Below are 21,730 nucleotides of genomic sequence, written 5' to 3'. Positions count from 1 at the left end.
CGGCTAGTAAGCCTGATCTTTATTAAATGTTGCAACAGTTTCCCCACTCCCCCCATGCAGTCGGGCAGAGAACCCCGAACGTTGGTGCACAAGCCCTTATATAGACTTTTGAAATTACCCATCCTGTAGCCCAAGGCCACCCCCTTAAAACATCATACATACATCACTGAAGGAGGAGGTCTCCAGCAGAAATTATCAGGATACCTGATAATGGTCACTGATTGCTTCACCTGGGCAGCCTGGCCATTCTTTTGTGATGGTTAATACTTCAGTTTCCGAGTCCAGGTCACAGGCTCACCCTATTCACACACAAATACGCCCTTAAGATTTGCAAAAGCAAAAAGACAATGGGAAGGCTTTCTGCATTTGCCTCCCTGTCTGCAGAGGAGTATTTGAGGTCATTGGGAGAGTCAAAATGGCTTCGGGATTGCTCTCCTGTACTATTTCAGACACATGGTTTATACAGTAGACGCTTGGGTTGCGAACGTGATCCGTGCGGGATGCACGTTTGCAACCCACAGGGTTCGCAACCCACGTTTGCACACGCGCGGGTTGCGATTCGGCGTTTCTGTGCATGCGCAAAGCACCGAAACCCAGAAGTAACCCGTTCCGGTACTTCCAGGTTTCGGAGGTCCGTAATCCAAAAAAAAAACACAACCTGAAGCGGCTGTAACCCGAGGCATGACTGTATACTTATGTATGTGTTTGCCTTGTACATTTATGAACATTTAATTTATAGAGCTGGACCATCAAGAAGGCTGATCGCCAAAGAATGGATGCTTTTGAATTCTGGTGCTGGAGGAGACTCTTGAGAGTCCCATGGACTGCAAGAAGATCAAACCTCTCCATTCTGAAGGAAATCAGCCCTGAGTGCTCACTGGAAGGACAGATCCTGAAGCTGAGGATCCAAGACTTTGGCCACCACGATGGGGGTGGAGACGCTCCTTCAGGTATACTGAGCCGTTTAGGGCTTGAAAGGTCAGCACCAACACTTTGAATTGTGAAACGTACTGGGAACCAATGTAGGTCTTTCAAGACCGGTGTTATATGGTCTCGGCCGCTCCCAGTCAACCATCTAGCTGCTGCGTTCTGGATTAATTGCAGTTTCTGAGTCACCTTCAAAGGTAGCCCCACGTAGAGCGCATTGCAGTAGTCCAAGCGGGAGATAACCAGAGCATGCACCACTCTGGTGAGACAGTCTGCAGGCAGGTAGGGTCTCAGCCTACATACCAGATGGGGCTGGTAGACAGCTGCCCTGGACACAGATTTGACCTGTGCCTCCATGGACAGCTGTGAGTCCAGAATGACTCCCAGGCTGCGCACCTGGTCCTTCAGGGGCATAGTTACCCCATTCAGGACCAGGGAGTCCCCCACACCCACCCGCCTCCTGTCCCCCCAAAACAGCACTTCTGTCTTATCGGGATTCAACCTCAGTTAGCCGCCATCCATCCTCCAACCGCCTCCAGACCCTCCAATTTTAATTCAATGTTGCGAGCCGCTTTGGGCTCCTTCCTGTCTTTGAAGGAAGGACAGGGGTAGAAAAAACTATGTAATAAACAAACAAACACGCAGTTACATTTCAGTGACTGGTTGTGACTTTTTTATTCCTCATGAGACACATGATCCACCCCCGGAGTGTTTTAGGCTGTGATTAAATACCCTTGGTATGGTTTTCGTTTTCTGTTTAGCGTCAACCGTTTCTAAGGCTACATGTTCCTAAATGTAATTTCATGGGTATCTTCGGTTTTTTTAAGTGTTTTTATTACATGCTGTGCACCATCCGTATATAGATAAACATATTTTTTTAAATGATTCCAGTATCATAAAGCATTCTTTTAATGGTTTATTTAATTAGTGTTTCAAAGTATGCTTTAATTTGCTTTGTTTAGCCAGAAAAGCTGGCAGGAAAAGCTTTCACTGGGTGGTGCATGTGGATGGGAAGGCGTTCTCAGGAAATCGTTTGCTAGGCGAGAGCTTGCATAACGAGTCAATGACTGCCATTGATTCCTATGGAGAAAGTTCTAATGTGTTCCTGACCACGGGATTTTGACCCCAAAATGACAAAAAACACCCACACTACAACCACCCCAGGAAAAACCATCTGAAACCTTGCAAAAGGCAGACAAAGAATTGGGGTGGGGGGAGTAAGGCTTGTTTAAGGCGGTTCATTTGTTTGCAGCACTAAATGCTGTTTGGATATCTGAATCTGCAGGGTGTATAAGCGAGGTTTGGGTATGGATTCCTCGTGTTTGGATAAGTGATAATTTTCTCGCAATGAGCGTTTGGATGGCAGAACCTGCCTGTGTATCTGTGTGTTTATACAGTGGTGCCCCGCAAGACGAATGCCTTGCAAGACGGAAAACTCGCTAGACGAAAGAGTTTTCCGTTTTGGAGGTGCTTCGCAAAACGAATTTCCTATGGGCTTGCTTCGCAAGACGACAATGTCTTGCGAGTTCCTGCTGGTTCCCCCTCCCTTTTTCTAAGCCCCTAAGCCGCTTATCAGCTGATCCGATAAGCCGATAAAAGCCTCTAATAGCGCTAATAGCGCTAATCCGCAAACCCGTCAATGGGCTTGCTTCGCAAGACGAAAAAACCGCTAGACGAAGAGAATCACAGAACGGATTCTTTTCGTCTTGCGAGGCACCACTGTGTGTATATGTATATATATATATATATATATGCAGGTTTTGGTGTCTTCGGGTGTCTTCCCGTGTAAGAGTAGGGGTGTCTAGGCGACGTTTCGACGAGGTCTCACTCGTCATCTTCAGGCTGGTGCTTTCGGCTTCTTGTTACTGGAACAGAGCAGGATCTCAGTGTTTGAGTTCCTATAAATACTGTTGAGGGGGTGTGGTGTATAGCCTCCAACGTTCTGGGCAGAGAGGAAGTTCCCAGGTTAGTGTGCCTTTTCTTCTTTTGTTCCTTAATTACTTGAGGGATATCTTGAGTGATTTCTTGAGTGATATTCTGAGTACCACTTAGGTGGGTCATTAGGTGTGGATTAGTTGCTAAAGCTTTCGTGTCTTGACCTCTTGAGCTTGTGAAGAGTTTTTCTGAGAAGATGGCTGTACTGCACTTAGTTGTGCTCTGGCTTGGCTTCGTGTATAGGGGCGAGCTGTGGTTTTATGCCCTGTGCCAGCCAGATCTGTGTAGGGATTGCAGGGGGGTGCAGCATCCGGAGGTGCCACTATGGTTTGGCTACTGGATGGTGTCTGTAATTTATCTGTGGAGAGGGTCTGGGTTTGGGTCTGGTGTGGTTGATTGGTGATGGCGTTCTGTGTGCCTCTGGTTCTGGTGTCGGTTTTTGTGGGGAGGGCTAATTTCCAGATGTCTGGCAGGCGGGACGTGTCGTCACGCTTGTTCATGTTGTGAGGGTGTTTCTCTATCTCGATGGCTTCCATGATTATTCTCTTGTGGTGATGTTCCATGTTAAAGAGCAATTTGGAATCTGCAAAATTAATTTCGTGTCCTGTTTCTTTTATGTGTTGGAAAAGAGAGGAAGTTTTTTCTTCTTTTTTGACGGCATTCTTGTGTTCTGCGATACGTGCATTTATTCGTCTGTTTGTTTGTCCAATGTACGTGGCTGGGCAGACTTTGCAGGGTATTTCATAGACCCCTTGGTTTTCCAACTGGATTTTATCTTTGGGGTTTCTGAGGATATTGGCTATTTTTTGGTTGGTGCAAAAGGCTGTTTTGATATTGTGTTTATGGAGGATTTTGCTAATTTTATCTGTAGTGCCCTTGATATAAGGAAGGAGGGCCATGCCATTGTTTTCTTCTGTGTCTTGGTTTTTGGGGGGTGTTTCTTTTTGGATTAGCTTCGTAACCCTGTTTTGCTGGTATCCATTGGCGATTAACACATTTGAGAGATTCTGTAACTCAGTTGTCAAGTGGTCTTTGTCAGCCAGGCGTTTGGTTCTGGAGATGAGAGTCTTGGCTACGGAGTTTATTTGTGCAGGGTGGTGGTGTGATTGTGCATGTAAGTAGCGGTTGGTGTGTGTTTTTTTCCGGTAGATAGTGTGTCCTAGTGAGCCATCAGGTTTTTTGTAGATTAGGACGTCAAGGAAGGGAAGTTGGTTGTTGGCTTCTATTTCCATAGTGAATTGTATTTTGGGGTGTAGGCTGTTGAGATGTGTGAGGAAGCTATCTAGTTTTTCTTTCCCGTGTGGCCAAATTACAAAGGTGTCGTCAACATATCTGAGCCAAAGTTTGGGTTTGTGTTCTGACTTGTCTAAAGCATTGGTTTCAAAGTGTTCCATGTACAAATTTGCGATGACCGGTGAGAGGGGTGATCCCATAGGTGCTCCTTCTATCTGTTTGTATCTTTGTCCATTGTGGATGAAGTACGTGTTGGTTAGGCAGTGGTTGGTCAGGTCCAGGATGTATTCGGGAGGATTGTATTTGTTTTGAATGGCTGTCAAGGCTTCATTAATGGGCACTTGTGTGAAGAGAGATACAACATCGAAGCTCACAAGTAGGTCATCGGGATGTAGGTTTTGCTTCTTTATTGTTTCTATGAACTGGAAGGAGTTTGTAACGTGTGAAGCGATGGATTCTGCATAGGGCTGAAGTTGCTTAGCGAGAAATTTAGCGAGATTTTGTAGAGGTGAGCCTATGGAGCTGACTATTGGTCTGAGTGGTGTTCCTTCTTTGTGTATCTTGGGGAGACCGTAGAGTTTGGGGCATCTGGATGATTTTTCTCTGGGGATGATTCTTAGCTGGATTTCTTCACTGATAGGAGAGGCTTTTATTTTGGATTTGGTGGTTTTTTCCAGATAGGTGGTGGGATCTGTTTTTATAGGTTGGTAGGTAGGGTCTTGGAGTAGATTTGATAGTTTTGCTTGGTAGTCCGATGTGTTCATCACAACAGTGGCATTACCTTTGTCTGCTGGGAGAATGATTATGTTGTTGTCTTTCCTCAGGTTGGTGAGTGCTTTCTGTTCTTCTTTGTGTAAATTGCTTCTGGGTGGTTTGCTGGAGCAGAGGATGTTGGTGACTTCAAGTCTGATTTTATTGGCTTCATCTGGGTTGATTTTGGTTAGGCTAGCTTCGACTCCGCATATGATGTTTTCCGTGGGGATGCGTCTCGGGGCGACTGCAAAGTTGAAACCTTTGGAGAGTACTTTGGTTTCAGTTGAGGTGAGGATCCTGTCTGATATGTTATGTACTGTTTGTTTCATGGGTTGTTGTGGAGGGTGGCTGGGCTTCTGGCGTTTCTCTAGTTTGTGGAGTTTGTTGGTGTGTCTGTCTGTTTTATGTGAGTCTGTCTCACTCGTCATCTTCAGGCTGGTGCTTTCGGCTTCTTGTTACTGGAACAGAGCAGGATCTCAGTGTTTGAGTTCCTATAAATACTGTTGAGGGGGTGTGGTGTATAGCCTCCGACGTTCTGGGCAGAGAGGAAGTTCCCAGGTTAGTGTGCCTTTTCTTCTTTTGTTCCTTAATTACTTGAGGGATATCTTGAGTGATTTCTTGAGTGATATTCTGAGTACCACTTAGGAGGGTCATTAAGTGTGGATTAGTTGCTAAAGCTTTCGTGTCTTGACCTCTTGAGCTTGTGAAGAGTTTTTCTGAGAAGATGGCTGTACCGCACTTAGATATAGATATGTATATATGTGTGTTATACAGTATGTGTATATGTGTGTGGTGTGTGTGTGTGTGTGTGTGTGTATATATATATATATATATGCAGGTTTTGGTGTCTTCGGGTGTCTTCCCGTGTAAGAGTTGGGGTGTCTAGGCGACGTTTCGACGAGGTCTCACTCGTCATCTTCAGGCTGGTGCTTTCGGCTTCTTGTTACTGGAGATCCTGCTCTGTTCCAGTAACAAGAAGCCTGAGATCCTGCTCTGTTCCAGTAACAAGAAGCCGAAAGCACCAGCCTGAAGATGACGAGTGAGACCTCGTCGAAACGTCGCCTAGACACCCCAACTCTTACACGGGAAGACACCCGAAGACACCAAAACCTGCATTCCTATACCCGTGAAAATCTACGAAAGCAAATATATATATATATATATATACACACAAACACATATATATATACATAATATCGAAATTATATATATATATATATATATACACACACACACACACACACACACACACACACACACCCATCCCCCAAAAGAAAAAGGCAGCAGCTGTGAGGAGAAACTGGAGGCGCCATTTCCCCTCAGGAGCCACCAAAGCCCCTCCCCCCCTCCAGGCCATTTCTGTTTTTTTGAACCCTCATCCCTCAAGCCCCGCCAAAAAAACAACCACCCCAGAGCCAAACCCCAACCGCCAACCATGACACCCCGCCTCCCTCCCTCTCTCACTGGCCCGCGCCCTTCCTTCCCCCGGCTTTCATTGGCTGCGCCGGAGCGCGAGGGCCGCCGCTGAGGCCCGCCTCCGGAGGCGGGCTGCCTCTCCCGGCTCTTGATAGGCGCAGACGGCTGCCTGTCTAACTCGCTCTCGCTCTTTTTTCATTTAGGCTCCTCCATTTCCCCGCCCGCCCCTCTCAGAGCGGGCCCCGCCCTCCGCCTGCCTCGGTGCCTGTCAGGGGAGAGGGAGTCGGCCCGGCTTTGGCCTGGCCTAGTCCGGCCTCTTCCTCCTCCTCCTCCGCCCGCCTTCCGCGAGCGGGACGGAAACCGGGGAGGGACCCGCCGAGGGAGAAGGAGAAGAAGCAGCAGCAGCGAGCGGGAGCGGCGTCGCCATGGGAACCCGCGACGACGAGTACGACTATCTATTCAAAGGTGAGAGGAGCGGGGGAAGGAGCGGATGACGATGGTGCGGAGGGGGGGGCGCCTGGCTGGGAGGGGGGCGGCGAAGCCCCGCCCCTACCCGGAGGAGGCGGGGCTTGCCCCCGCGTTCGAAGAGGGAGGAGCTTGCCCCGGTTTCGAAAGGGGAGGAGCTTGCCTCTGGTTGCGAAGGGGAGGGGTTAGCCCAGGGTTCCAAAGGGGAGGGGTTAGCGCAGGGTTCCAAAGGGGAGGGGTTAGCACAGGGTTCCAAAGGGGAGGAGCTTGCCTCTGGTTGCAAAGGGGAGGGGTTAGCGCAGGGTTCCAAAGGGGAGGGGTTAGCTCAGGGTTCCAAAGGGGAGGAGCTTGCCTCTGGTTGCAAAGGGGAGGGGTAAGCCCAGGGTTCCAAAGGGGAGGGGTTAGCCCAGGGTTCCAAAGGGGAGGAGCTTGCCTCGGGTTCCGAAGGGGAGGAGCTTGTCTCTGGTTGCAAAGGGGAGGGGTTAGCCCGGGTTCCAAAGGGGAGGAGCTTGCCCTGGTTCCAAAGGGGTGGAGTTTGCCTCCTTAAAGCAGGGGGAGGGGCTTGGGGGGCTCCGAGGTGTGTTGCGTTTTTTTCCAAGGAGGGAGGGGGCACTTGCCAAAGGAAGTTGCTTGGTTGATTGATTGGTTTGGTTTATTTATATGATGCCTTCTTGCAGTTAAGGTTAAAGGTAAAGGGACCCCTGACCGTTAGGTCCAGTCGTGGCCGACTCTGGGGTTGCGGCGCTCATCTCGCTTTAATGGCCGAGGGAGCCTGCGTACAGCTTCCGGGTCATGTGGCCAGCAGGATTAAGCTGTTTCTGACGAATCAGAGCAGTGCACGGAAATGCTGTATACCTTCCCGCCGGAGCGGTACCTATTTATCTACTTGCTCTTTGATGTGCTTTCGAACTGCTAGGTTGGCAGGACCAGTGACCGAGCAACGGGAGCTCACCCCGTCACGGGGATTTGAACCGCCAACCTTCTGATCGGCAAGTTAGCTGTGCCCAAAGCGGATTACAACAAGCATCAGCGTACCAAAATGCAAAACAGGTGTGGGGGAGGGGCTGTTTACAAGACCTCCCAAAGGGGGCACAAATCAACAACTCAGTAAATGTGGAACAAATCCGCCATCGCCACCAAAACAACAACAGTGCCTAGACCAGTGTTTCCCAAACTTGGGCCTTCTGTTTTTGGACTACAACACCCATCATCCCTAGCTAGCAAGACCAGTGGTCAGGGATGATGGGTGTTGTAGTCCAAAAACAGCAGGAGACCCAAGTTTGGGAAACACTGGTCTAGACTCAAGTGCGTAGTACATAGCAGGGAAAAGTTGTTGGACTCCGACTCGCAGCAGCTCCCGGGCCCATGCAACTGCCCAGTGGTGATGGGAGTTGTAGTTTATCCCAAATCTGGAGGGCTGAACGACTTCCCACCACCACAGAGAGTGGAGTGGGGAACAACCCCAACAGTTGCACCTACTGCTCCTGTTCCCCAAGACAGATTGCAACCATGGCCTGGTTCCCATTGGGTGGCGTTCAAATTATAAGTTTTTAATCTTTTTTAGGGTTGGTCAGTGGAGACTGAAGGGCCTAACTTGGTGCATTTTCATTGATTGAAATAGTTCTGCTTGAAGTTTTTTTAAAAAAATAGTTTAGTGGCACCTTAGGAGGCTGATTAGTAAGAAAAGTTGTGGGAGGAGGGCTGGTATAGTGTGTGAAAGGGCTATTGTGGAGAGAAGGGACTTGTTTGCCCCCTCCTTACTTTGAAGAGGAGGGGCACATGTTTGGAGTGGTGGTGGAAATCCAGCAGTGCTGGGACAGGGGGGTTTGGGGGCTTAGAGGAAGAGGTATGGAGTGGGGCTGGAGGCTGAAGAAAGGCAAGGGAGAGAGGCCTAGGCAGAGAATATGAGGAGCAGGAGTTGGAACTTGAGAAAGAAATGGGAAGCGAGGGGCTTGGAAGGTGGGACTTGGCAGAGACTATGTAGGAGGGGTTTTCCCAGTAGTGATGCATGGAAGTGAGAGCTGGACCATAAAGAAGGCTGATCGCCGAAGAATGGATGCTTTTGAATTCTGGTGCTGGAGGAGACTCTTGAGAGTCCCATGGACTGTAAGAAGATCAAACCTCTCCATTCTGAAGGAAATCAGCCCTGAGTGCTCACTGGAAGGACAGATCCTGAAGCTGAGGCTCCAAGACTTTGGCCACCACGATGGGGGTGGAGACGCTCCTTCAGGTATACTGAGCGGTTTAGGGCTTTAAAGGTCAGCACCAACACTTTGAATTGTGAAACGTACTGGGAACCAATGTAGGTCTTTCAAGACCGGTGTTATATGGTCTCGGCGGCCACTCCCAGTCACCCATCTAGCTGCCGCGTTCTGGATTAATTGCAGTTTCTGAGTCACCTTCATAGGTACCCCCACGTAGAGCGCATTGCAGTAGTCCAAGTGGGAGATAACCAGAGCATGGACCTCTCTGGCGAGACAGTCTGCAGGCAGGTAGGGTCTCATCCTACATACCAGATGGAGCTGGTAAACAGCTGCCCTGGACACAGAATTGACATGCGCCTCCATGGACAGCAGTGAGTCCAGAGTGACTCCCAGGCTGCGCATCTGGTCCTTCAGGGGCATAGTTATCCCATTCAGGACCAGGGAGTCCCCCACACCCACCCGCCTCCTGTCCCCCCAAAACAGTACTTCTGTCCCCCCCAAAACAGTACTTCTGCACCAGTTTAATGCAGCGTGCAGGTACTTGCCAAGCGGGCAACTCGGTTTGGGGGCAGCTCGTGGGCAGGTTAAACAACCCCCGTGAGCCGCTTGTGGCCCATGGGCCTTAGGTTGCCTATCCCTGATTTACAGTCATTAGGAGCGCCAAGATGGCTTTTGGGATTGTTCTGTGTGCTAAAATAAAGTGCAGTTTTCTCAGGGAATATTTCCTAAATTCTGAAGAGTGAAGGATTGGTTTTCTGTGGAGTGTGTGTGTCCGCTGTGTGTGTGCACCCTAAAATTTTGTAACGCCCTCATAGCATCCTGGAGGATCTGTAAAGCTGTAGGAGGGGATTTTTTTGGTCTTGGAAAGTGGGAGGAAGGCTTGGAAACTGGGGACTGTAAACTGAAGGAGGGGGCTGAAAGGACTGCACATGTGTGTTGAAATGGATAGGGTTTTGATGTGGGTTTCGCTGTTGTTTTCCCTGTTTTCGCCTTTCTGTTCTGCGGGACCCCAAGGTAGCTTCCAGCAAATGAGTGTTGTGGTTGGAGATGCTCGCTGCATATGCGTATTCACACCTTTCTAGGGAGCATGGGAGTCTGGGGGATGAGTGACTGAAAGGAAGAAGGCCTGAAGGGATGCAGTAGCAACTGGCAGGGTGGCTGGCAACTGGGGGGGGGGCTGGGAGTGAGGAGCAGGTGGTGTTCGGTGGGCTGGATTTGCAGTGCAGCTTTAAGGCTTATGGACAGTCGAAACAAGAAGAGAAGGGGCTTAGAGATGTTGTGGTATTTAGAGCTAAAGGGCGCACCAGGGTGTGTTCAGGGCTGGGGGTGCTCTGGTGGAAGATGCAGATGCCCGAACAAACGGATTTAGGTCTTGAGACAGTGCAGGGTGGTATTGGCAGATGGATGGGCTGGGACGCATTGGTTCACTGAGAGGGAAAGAATCGGCATAAACATAGAATCATAGAATCCTAGAGTTGGAAGAGACCACAAGGGCCATCGAGTCCAACCCCCTGCCAAGCAGGAAACACCATCAGAGCACTCCTGACATATGGTTGTCAAGCCTCTGCTTAAAGACCTCCAAAGTAGGAGACTCCACCACACTCCTGGGCAGCAAATTCCACTGTTGAACAGCTCTTACTGTCAGGAAGTTCTTCCCAATGTTTAGGTGGAATCTTCTTTCTTGTAGTTTGGATCCATTGCACCGTGTCCGCTTCTCTGGAGCAGCAGAAAACAACCTTTCTCCTTCCTCTATGTGACATCCTTTTATAGAGAGTGTTTAGGGACTGGTTTGTGTGGTGCACTGGGAGGCTTTAAATACTTTCACTTTATCCTAAGGGATCAGGGGAGGTTATAACACTGAACAACACGGAGAGTTTCCAGTCCTGCAGATCTAAATTCAGTCTAGATCAGTCGCCAACTCTCTTAGTTCAACCAAAGAGACTTAAGTCCGTCTTCTGTAATCTATTCATATTTTCCCTAGTCCTCTCTATTGCAGTGCACGCACACCCACCTCGGGTACAGTTGTTGCATGTAGACATTTTTGTTTTGCTCCGGGTATTTCCTTTGGGCTCTGTCTGGATCAATATCCAACAACTTGCGTTGGAATTGCAAAAGCAACACTGTCATGTGCTATTTACAGTAGTGTTTAGCTGTGCATCAGATGCCTCTGTTTTTTGGTTCAGCCTTCCTAAAAAATAATAATGATCTGGCAGTAGAGAACTGGGGTCAGTGAATGGGTGATTGGGAGGGAAGAGAAAGAGCAGCTAAAGGACGAAGCCGTTATTTGAAAGGACACCGTTTTGGGGTTTGCAGGATCCAGTGCTGGCAGTTCTGGGAAGCAGAGATTGTCCAATCAGCAGTTGAGCAGTAATTGGTGTCATTAACCTGCGAGCAACTGTGACCTAAGAATCAATCAGCTTTGGGGTGTTTGCCGGTCCCCATGAAAATGGTACATAAACTGCGAAAAGGTTACGGAGCGGTGATGCAGTCCCGTCCCAATAATGCCATGTTTGTTGCTTGCTCCTTGGAATTTTGGTGTACTTTTTAAAAAGCCGAAGAGTCACTGCAAAAAGCAGTTACTTCTTTGGGGAGGAAAAAAATCTCTGCGATGCAGTTCCTGCAGTTGGCATTAGACCTGGGTTTCTAACCCCTATGAAACATCTTTGCCAAGTCATTCTTGCCTGTAAAATGGATGTAATGGTGGCCAATAGCAAAGTAAAAAAAGGTAAAGCAATTCATAGAATAAGTGATGTACCTGTATATAATTAGGTTGCTGACATAAAGTTACACGCACCTGTGCTTCTTGGAAGTAAACAAACCTTCCACAGGTAAGAATTGCTGGGCTGAGGCTAGAAGGCAATGTTCTAGTCTGAGTTCCTTAGCCGAAGGCAGGATCTTTCAAACAATGCCTTATGGATTAAGCCCTCCACATACAGAGTCTCTGTTTATATTTCTGTGGACCAAGGTGTGTGTACAAGGTAGATCAAGGTGTAATAGATCAAAGGGTAAGGTGAGAGTAGAACCAAAGTCTGGGGCCTCCGTAAACCGATTAAGGTACAGTTATACTGCTTGCCAGTCCTGCTGGAAAATTCCCCAATCCAAATATTAAAGCAGGGTTTCCTTTGTGTTCCTTGCCCACACACCAGTTTCCGGTGGCAGTGGGAGGGGCAAACTTTTGATATGAGGGGCTATTTTAGACGAGCAGCTCACTGCATGAAAAAGAGGTGTAATGAAGGAACAACGGCTTATTATGTTGCATCTCAAGCCCTTTATACCACAATCTCCCCATTCTGTTACCATCCCTCCATATAGCTATCCAGCCAGAGCCAATTCGAATGTAAAGTCCTTGCTTGCTTCCAAAAGGCACCTCGTGTGCTCATAAGAACAGTCCTACTTTGTCAGATCAAAGGTCCATCTAGTTCAGCAGTTCTCTTCTCGCAGTTGTTATATGCCTCCCCTGGGAAGCCCACAAACGCGGCATGAGGGCAATCGCCTTCTCCTGCTATTGCTCCTGAGCGCTGAAATTCAGAGGCATGCCACTTGATCATGCAGCCATCTGGACAAGCATAGGGTCCCACCCCCCACCCCCAGATTTGTTTGATCCACTTGAGGAAGCCAGTTTAGAGTTTAACCATGTGCTTGTGAGAATCTCTTCTTCATTCAGTTGGGTTGTTTTTATGAGAGGGAGACAAACTTCTGCCTTTCCCAGGGGTCGGCAAGGTTTACCTTGCCTGGACCGGTTCACTCCAGCGGAGATCCCTCTGTGGGCCGGATTGTGCGCACGTGCGCAGACGCGATTTGTGGCGCTGCAGAAGCGAGTCCCTGCACCGCACTACGCCGGTTTAGCGCAGCGTGTGGGGGCTCGCCGAGCGAGTGGCTCAGTTCGGGTGCGAAATGAGGGGCCGGTTAAACCCCTGTGGGCCACTTGTGGCTTGTGGACCTTAGGTTGCTGACCCCTGACCTATCCATTTTCTCCCCACACACTGCACACCGTATTTTTTGCTTTATAGGATGCACCGGACCATAGGACGCACCTGACCGTAGGAGGGGGAGAACAGGAAAAAAAATTCTCCCCCTCTGCTCAGCGCCCCTTCAGCGAAGCGGTAGGAGAAACGGAGCCCCTTCCATTTCTCCTCCCGCTTCGCTGAAGGGGCGCTGCACAGAGAGGGAAAACTGTGCGGCACCTCTCCAGCCTAAGACTTGCGGATAGCTGCCTGAAGCCTGGAGAGCGAGAGGGGTCGGTGCGCACGGACCCCTCTTGCTCTCCAGGCTTCAGCGAAAGCAACGCGAAGCCTCCGGAGCGCGGAGGGAGCTCTCTCTCTGCGCTTCGGAGGCTTCGTGTTGTTATCGCTGAAGCCAAGGAGCCTGCATTCGCTCCATAGGATGCACACACATTTCCCCTTCATTTTTGGAGGGGGGAAAGTGCGTCCTATAGAGCGAAAAATACGGTAATTTTATGCACCTCTCTCATATCCCCCTCCCCTTCACCTGTTTTTAAATAAAACTAAAAGCTTCCCAAAGACCAGCTCCTGTGAGTCAGACCTTCGGCCCTAACGAATAATTTGCTTGACCTTTTTGCACAATCGTCCCTCTCCCGGCATCCTCCTGCTTGTGGGCCCTGTTGATTCTGATGTGGGAGGAACAATGCCCCATGTACAAAGGAAGACTTCTGACTGAATAGTTTGGAGCAGTTTTGCCAAGTGAATTCGTGGGGCATTCTTGTGTGACTTCCCTCCCTCCAACCTGCCCCCTTGGCTGCCCTGATGCATTCAGTGCCTGACGAGGAGCTGTGCTTAACTTCAGAGAGTCCCGGAGGAAGCCAATCAGTAGCTTCACCTACAGGTGTCCGGCAAGAGCATCTCATAGAATCCTAGAGTTGGAAGAGACCACAAGGGCCATCGAGTCCAACCCCCTGCCAAGCAGGAAACACCATCAGAGCACTCCTGACATATGGTTGCCAAGCCTCTGCTTAAAGACCTCCAAAGGAGGAGACTCCACCACACTCCTTGGCAGCAAAGTCCACTGTCGAACAGCTCTTACTGTCAGGAAGTTCTTCCTAATGTTTAGGTGGAATCTTCTTTCTTGTAGTTTGGATCCATTGCTCCGTGTCCGCTTCTCTGGAGCAGCAGAAAACAACCTTTCTCCCTCCTCTATGGGACATCCTTTTATATATTTGAACATGGCTATCCTATCACCCCTTAACCTCCTCTTCTCCAGGCTAAACATGCCCAGCTCCCTTAGCCGTTCCTCATAAGGCCTTTGACCATTTTGGTTGCCCTCCTCTGGACACGTTCCAGTTGGTCAGTGTCCTTCTTGAACTGTGGTGCCCAGAACTGGACACAGTACTCCAGGTGAGGTCTGACCAGAGCAGAATACAGTGGCACTATTACTTCCCTTGATCTAGATGCTATACTCCTATTGATGCATCTTTGAGGACCCAGGCTGGGCTTTGGGAGACAGGGAGGAAAGGGGCTGCTCCAGCAGATTTTCCAGGGGACACTTGAAAGAGGCCAAAGAAGGAAAGGTCGTTTTTTTGTGGGGATGGATGTTGGCTTAGGCAATATGAGGAGAAGCATGATGCAAATTACTGGAAGAGATCTAGTGCAGGAGGTGTCAGTAGCAGTAAAAACGATAGCAACAGGAACTGAACTGAGTGTCCGTTTTGAGAATCTGGAAATTTTGGGGGCAGCTCTTGGCTCTGGAGTTGTTATTAGGCCTCATCCTGCATCACTCCAGACTGCCCTGCGAGGTCACATCCAGGTTCTGCCGAGAAGCCCTGCGTCGGCTGTGGGATGCTGGCCACACACAGGGCTGTTTGCAGCAGCGGTGTGCAGCGGTTGTTGTTTTTTTAGGGAAACAGTTAAGGCTAGAGGCGCCAGCTTGCAAGGGCGATGTTACACGCATGAGCATCGCACCTTCCTCCCTGAGTTGGGCACAAGCTTCCCGGGCTTTGGGAAGGAGGCTCTAATAATAATAATAATAATAATAATAATAATAATAATAATATATTTATAACCCGCCCATCTGGCTGGGCTTCCCCAACCACTCTGGGCGGCTTCCAACAAAATATTAAAATACAGTAATGCATCAAACATTAAAAGCTTCCCTAAACAGGGCTGCAAGAGAACATTGATAGCCATGTTCAAATATGATAGCCATGTTCAAATATATAAAAGGATGTCACATAGAGGAGGGAGAAAGGTTGTTTTCTGCTGCTCCAGAGAAGCGGACACGGAGCAATGGATCCAAACTACAAGAAAGAAGATTCCACCTAAACATTAGGAAGAACTTCCTGACAGCAAGAGCTGTTTGACAGTGGAATTTGCTGCCAAGGAGTGTGATGGAGTCTCCTCCTTTGGAGGTCTTTAAGCAGAGGCTTGACAACCATATGTCAGGAGTGCTCTGATGGTGTTTCCTGCTTGGCAGGGGGTTGGACTCAATGGCCCTTGTGGTCTCTTCCAACTCTATGATTCTATGATTTAGGGAACTTTGTTAGTCCCCCTAGTTCACTGACTACACACCACTGGTTTTGCAGCATTTTTTTGGGGGGGGGGTTACTCAAGGGTACGCAGTAGCAGCACCTTTCTCCCCCCCCAAAAAATGTTATAACTGTGGCACTTTCTGTAACAACTTCATGGTGAGGGGGGAGCACTGGCCGTTTACTGTGGGGGGAGAGCACCATTCTCTGCAATACTTTGCCTTTACCATCACCCTGTGTTTATAAATCCCAGCCTGACAAATGAATGCTGACAGCGCTGTATTGTCTTTTCTCTTTCTACCCTCCCCAGTTGTCCTGATTGGAGACTCCGGGGTGGGGAAGAGTAATCTCCTGTCCCGCTTCACACGCAATGAGTTCAACCTGGAGAGCAAAAGCACTATCGGTGTGGAGTTTGCCACCAGAAGCATCCAGGTGGATGGCAAGACGATAAAGGCACAGATCTGGGACACGGCTGGCCAGGAGCGATATCGTGCTATCACCTCCGCGTAAGCCTCAAAAGCTGCTCTGATTCACCGATTGATTATTTAATTTGATAGATTAAAAAAATACAGTGGTGCCTTGGTTCTCAAACGCCTTGGTACTCAAACAACTTGGAACCTGAACATTGCAAACCCGGAAGTAAGTGTTCCGGTTTATGAACTTTTTTTGGAAGCCAAACGTGCTCCATTTTTAGTGTTGTGCTTCCGATTTGAGTGCCACACTTCCATTTTGAGTGTTATACTGAGGTCTGTCTGTTTTTGCTATTTATTTTGCATTTTTGCGGCTTTTTTGTTTTGTTTTTGTGACTGTGTGGAACCCAGTTCAGCTATTGATTGATTGATTGATTGTGTGACTGCAGTACATTGTTTATTGCTTTCATTTTATGGATCAATGGTCTCGTTAGATAGTAAAATTCATGTTCAATTGCTGTCTTAGGAGTTATTTTTAACAGTCTGGAACGGATTAATCCATTTCGCATTACTTTCTATGAGAAAGTGCGCCTTGGTTTTGGAACGCTTTAGTTTTGGAACGGACTTCTGGAACAGATTAAGTTTGAGAACCAAGGTACCACTGTATCTCTAAGTGGTGTACAAAAAACTGAATCGGCAACAGACAACTTAAACAAAACATTACAAAAAACCCCACACATACATGTAAAAATGTTACTTTAATGCAAAGTTAATAATATCTATAAATCAATATCAGTCCATTTTCCTCCTGACACACAGTCCCTCTCAGCCTCTGTGTTCTCGCCCGGGGTCCAGGCAAACTTTCTGCTCACCCACAAAAGATTCGCAACAAAAAGAGTTGCCAGAAAGAGTGAACATCACCTTAGTCTCTCTCTTTAGACTTGCTTTTTATGGACAGGCCCAAGGTAGATGACACTTCCTCAGTCTGCCTGCAGCTGTGTCCCATTTAGCTGCCCTCTCCACACCCAGTACAGCAGGTTTGTTGAGTTTCCCAGGGGGTCCTAAGGATGGGACGAGGGGCCCTTTCCACTCACAGCGGTTGATTTCTAGAGGGTTGTCAAGTGTCTTCTGAGACTGTTGCAAAGCGCGCTGGACTCCGTAGACCTCTGTCTTATTCAGCCTACGAGGCATTGCTTATGCAAGAGCACGCACTTGGGATTCCTGAATGCAGATTAGCCAACTCTCACGTCCTGGCTATGCAATCTTCTTCTGAAATTTGATTTCTTAAAAGTGCCTTGCTGACACTCTGGGTTTGTGTGTGACTGTGTGTTGAGGGGGCAAACAGCAAATCGGCTCATTCCAGGATAAAGGAATTCAGGCTGAGGTGGCGGAAGATTGCGAATCGTGTCATAAGCCTGAATTGAGTCAGTGCTCAGATGGGCTTGTCTTCTGGACCAAGTGCTTCTGATTCCTCTTGCCTGACCTAATATTCCCCCTATCCTTTGTTTATTTGAATGGGAGAGAAACCTAAACCTGGCCTCCCAGACCGTTTCACAGTTGCTCATGAATTTCCCAGAGAAGCCAATGTTTGCTTGAACATCCCATGACACGGGAAGCTGCTATATACAGAGTCTGACCATTGGTCCATCTAGATCAATATTGTAGACACCGATTGGCAGTTGTTCTGTGCAGGGTTTTAGAGAGAAGGGCCCCAGGCATAGGCAAACTCGGTGCTCCAGATCTACCCGGACACTGAGGTCCAGCGCCGAGGGCCTTCTGGCGGTTCCCTCGCTGCGAGAAGCCAAGTAACGGGGAACCAGGCAGAGGGCCTTCTCGGTAGTGGTGCCGGCCCTGTGGAACGCCCTCCCACCAGATGTCAAAGAGAAAAATAACCACCAAACTTTTAGAAGACATCTGAAGGCAGCCCTGTTTAGGGAAGCTTTTAATGTTTAATAGGTTATTGTATTTTAGTGTCTTATTGGAAGCTACCCAGCCAGATGGGCGAGGTATAAATAATGAATTATTATTGTTGCTGTTGTTGTTGTTGGGACTACAACTCCCATCACCCCTGACCACTGGTCCTGTTAGCTAGGGATGATGGGCGTCGTAGTCCCAAAACATCTGGAGGGCTGAGTTTGCCTATGCCTGGAGAAGGCTTTCACAGCCCTCAGAGATGCCCCTGGGGGATTGAACCGGAGATTCAATGAAGCCCTTGCCTGGTAGCTCTTGGCAACAAATAATTGCATGCAGGAAAGTAAGTGAGCCAGCAGAGGGGAAGTGCCAGTCTCTCCTGTACCTAGCACTGACATTAAATGGGGTACGGGGGAGAAGACCCTTCAGCTGCACCCAGCATAGAAATGCAGGGGGGGATCTCCATCCCCTCCTTCCCTCCTTCTCCACCCCAACAGGCTCCTAGGAATTTTTACAGGCTAAAAGCTTTTATGTGCCCTCCCATAGCTTGAGTAGCAGCTGAGATTATTATGCAGACATAGGTGGCATAGATAGGGTTGCTGCGCAGAGCTCCTGGAAAGAGCACTGTCTTTAATATCCTTTCACTTCAACCCTAAATGCATGATCTTGTAGGTAATCGTGGAAGGGGGTGCTTTTGTGAAGTTTGTGTGTGCAAGATGTAGTAGTAGTAGTAGTAGTAGTAGTAGTAGTAGTAGTAGTAGTTTATTATTTGTACCCCGCCCATCTGGCTGGGCTTCCCCAGCCACTCTGGGCAGCTTCCAGCAAAATATTAAGATACAGTAGTCCATCAGACATTAAAAGCTTCCCTAATCAGGGCTGCCTTCAGATGTCTTCTAAAAGTCTGGTAGTTGTTGTTCTCTTTGACATCTTGTGGGAGGGCGTTCCACAGGGCGGGTGCCACTACCGAGAAGGCCCTCTGCCTGGTTTCCTGTAACTTGGCTTCTCACAGCGAGGGAACCGCCAGAAGGCCCTCAGCACTGGACCTCAGTGTCCGGGCTGAACGATGGGGGTGGAGATGCTCCTTCAGGTATACTGGGCCGAGGCCATTTAGGGCTTTTAAGATCAGCACCAACACTTTGAATTGTGCTCAGAAACATACTGGGAGCCAATGTAGGTGTTATGTGGTCTCAGCAGCCGCTCCCAGTCACCAGGCTAGCTGCCGCTAGAATGTAGGGGTTTTTTTAAAAAAAGAAAAGCGAGTTGCGCAAGTAAACAACTGCTCAAGTGCTGCTTTAAAAATTCCATTAAGCAGTTGAATAAACATGAAGTATCGTAATAAATTTGCTTAATTTAATACCCGGTGTTAGTTTCTTTTAAAAGCAGAAATTGTTTGCTTACTTGCGTGAGTTCCTGTTCTGATGCCCTGTACCCCTCCTCACAGGGGTCCATCAACAAAGTGTTAATCATTCTGAACTTTACACTGTCCTTTGCACACAGGATGGAAGATAAGCCTGGCTCATACTTGCAGAATTTTGGCAGTCTGTAACTTAACGGGCTGAGTTCTGCAAACATTTGTGTTCCTGGTACAAATCCTGAAAACCTTGGCATTCATTTTTGTTTGTGCAGGCAGCTTGTGTCCAGTTAGCCTCTAGACTGGTGGAACTCTGCCTGATCAATCTTCTCTGTGACTGCCCTTCAGATAAGACCACTATTGTGCCCCTGTCTTCTCTTTTCCCATATAAACATAATCCGCTTTTCCGTCCAGTTTGTCAGTGTCCTTCAGCAACCTCTGTGTCCAGAGACCCTTCCGCGGGCTGAGTAACACCTGTCTAAATAACTCTTTCAGCTATTACCGTGGTGCCGTTGGAGCACTCCTGGTTTACGACATCGCGAAACACTTGACATACGAGAACGTGGAACGTTGGCTGAAGGAGCTCCGGGATCATGCAGATAACAACATCGTCATCATGCTGGTGGGGAACAAGAGCGATCTGCGTCACCTGAGGGCTGTCCCTACAGACGAGGCCCGCGCTTTTGCAGGTTGGGTTGTTACAAACTCTGGATGTTGATGCTCTTTAGCTGCCTGGCTCTCGTGGCAGCATTGGCCATGCTCCCTTTTAAGTGCCGAGGGAGTTTGCAAATTGGCCACCTGGAAGAGGTGGTATAAAGCTTCTGAGAGGTTGTGATTTTACGAAGCAGCAGTGGTGTGCTTAGTGCAGTGAAGTCAGGTCCTTGGCTGAAGGAGGCCCCCAATGTAGTGGACAACAGAGAATCTCCAGTTAAGAGCTTTTGAAAAGGCTTAGGTAGAGGTAGTGTGGTGATCATCACTAAAATATTTAATATAAATATACCGGTAGTTCTTTTTTAAAGAAATTGCTCAAAGTATATACATTACTTTGGTTACTCTTCTAAGAGCCTGTGGGACTCACTGGTTGTAGTGTTGGTTGTAGTGTAGTGTTCCAGAGAAGCGGACACGGAGCAATGGATCCAAACTACAAGAAAGAAGATTCCACCTAAACATTAGGAAGAACTTCCTGACAGTAAGAGCTGTTTGACAGTGGAATTTGCTGCCAAGGAGTGTGGTGGAGTCTCGTGCTTTGGAGGTCTTTAAGCAGAGGCTTGACAACCATATGTCAGGAGTGCTCTGATGGTGTTTCCTGCTTGGCAGGGGGTTGGACTCGATGGCCCTTGTGGTCTCTTCCAACTCTATGATTCTATGACTTGGATCAAGGATGCCTGGGCTTTAATGTCTGATCAGCTGTAAAATTTAAATGTGTAATTGGAGTGAGAATAAATTGACTCACTCTCAATTTACCTCCTAAGTTTGATGCGGGGATAAAATTGTATGTGTCTGAGTACAGGGTGGGGAATACGCAAGGGCACACCAAACTCGGAGGAAGGATAACTTAAAACTAGGGATTTTATTTAATAATAAGGGTAAGCCAGTATTCAGCCCCATTTTACAAATTTGGGGATGCAGACAACTGATGCTGAGAAACGAGGTTGCTGCAGGTTTCAAATTAGATCGTGACTGGTACTTCTGATTCATAACTTGTGACACTAAAATATTATGATAGTTTGCAAATCTGAATTGGTTTCACTATGCACAGCCAAGATTGGCTACTGGGTGCATTATTGAACTGTGCTTAATCTAAAACAAAAGTGGAAGCTTCTGAACTTTTCGCTGTGCTGGAATAGGAGATAACTTTTCATAGAATTGTAGGATGGGAAGAGACCCCAAGGGTCATTAGCCTAACCCTCTGCAATGCAGGAATCATAGCCTCATAATGTGATTAGGCGTGCTAACTAAGCCAACATTTCTCTTAGTCTCCAGAATTCAGTTATCTAATATGCTTTTGAATTCTTTAAGGGGTGGGAAGAAAGCGATCTTTCTTCCTATTGCTTGACTTTGAGGAGAGTGCCATCTGTACATGAGAATAACTGCAGTGATTTCCTCCCCTGCCCTTGCAGAAAAAAACAACCTGTCCTTCATTGAAACTTCAGCACTCGACTCAACAAATGTAGAAGAAGCCTTCAAGAACATCCTTACTGGTGAGGATTTCCGTTTAGACTATCTTTCCTGATGTGTAAAGGGCATGTGGGGCAATGGAAAGGAAACACACGCCTGGATTTGATCTGTGGTCACTACACAGGTGCCAACTCCCTGTGGCCCTGGGTGCCCGAGCACCCACAAAATTCCCAGTGAAGGCACCAGGCACCCACAAATTTCAGTGCCGGGGCCACGCACGCTGCATGGCATCCACGGCCCCGGGCACCCACAGTTGCAGGGCTAAAGTTGGCACTCTTTGGCCACCATCAGTGTGTGTGGTCGGCATCCCTTAACAGCTCTTTGAGCCTTGAAATGTTTACCGTCAGCCTTGCACATTTGCATTTAGGGTGGATTGTTAACGTGCATGTAACTTGCCCCCAGTTTTCTGGAGAGAATGGATTGCTCCAGTGATTTTGTTTATCACTTCTGCCTGACTGCCTTGCCTAGA

The 21,730-nt window shown here is 48.3% G+C and overlaps 1 protein-coding gene across 1 annotated transcript in view; it reads left to right on the top strand.

Annotated features, from left to right (window-relative positions):
* The first annotated feature begins 744 nt into the window (after nucleotides 1–744).
* The window catches only part of RAB11B (RAB11B, member RAS oncogene family), a 28,912-nt gene continuing 7,926 nt past the window's right edge, over nucleotides 745–21,730 (top strand). The window contains exons 1-5 of the mRNA XM_083484215.1: nucleotides 745–950; nucleotides 6,468–6,729; nucleotides 15,722–15,917; nucleotides 19,579–19,772; nucleotides 21,204–21,284. Of these exons, the coding sequence (XP_083340341.1) occupies nucleotides 6,690–6,729; nucleotides 15,722–15,917; nucleotides 19,579–19,772; nucleotides 21,204–21,284 (511 nt within the window). The 5' untranslated portion in view covers nucleotides 745–950; nucleotides 6,468–6,689. The remainder of the gene's footprint in view (nucleotides 951–6,467; nucleotides 6,730–15,721; nucleotides 15,918–19,578; nucleotides 19,773–21,203; nucleotides 21,285–21,730) is intronic.

The sequence above is a fragment of the Podarcis liolepis genome (assembly GCF_965112155.1).
Source record: "Podarcis liolepis genome assembly, chromosome: 18".
Taxonomy (NCBI): Eukaryota; Metazoa; Chordata; class Lepidosauria; order Squamata; family Lacertidae; genus Podarcis; species Podarcis liolepis.
This window is presented reverse-complemented; position numbering and strand designations above follow the sequence as displayed.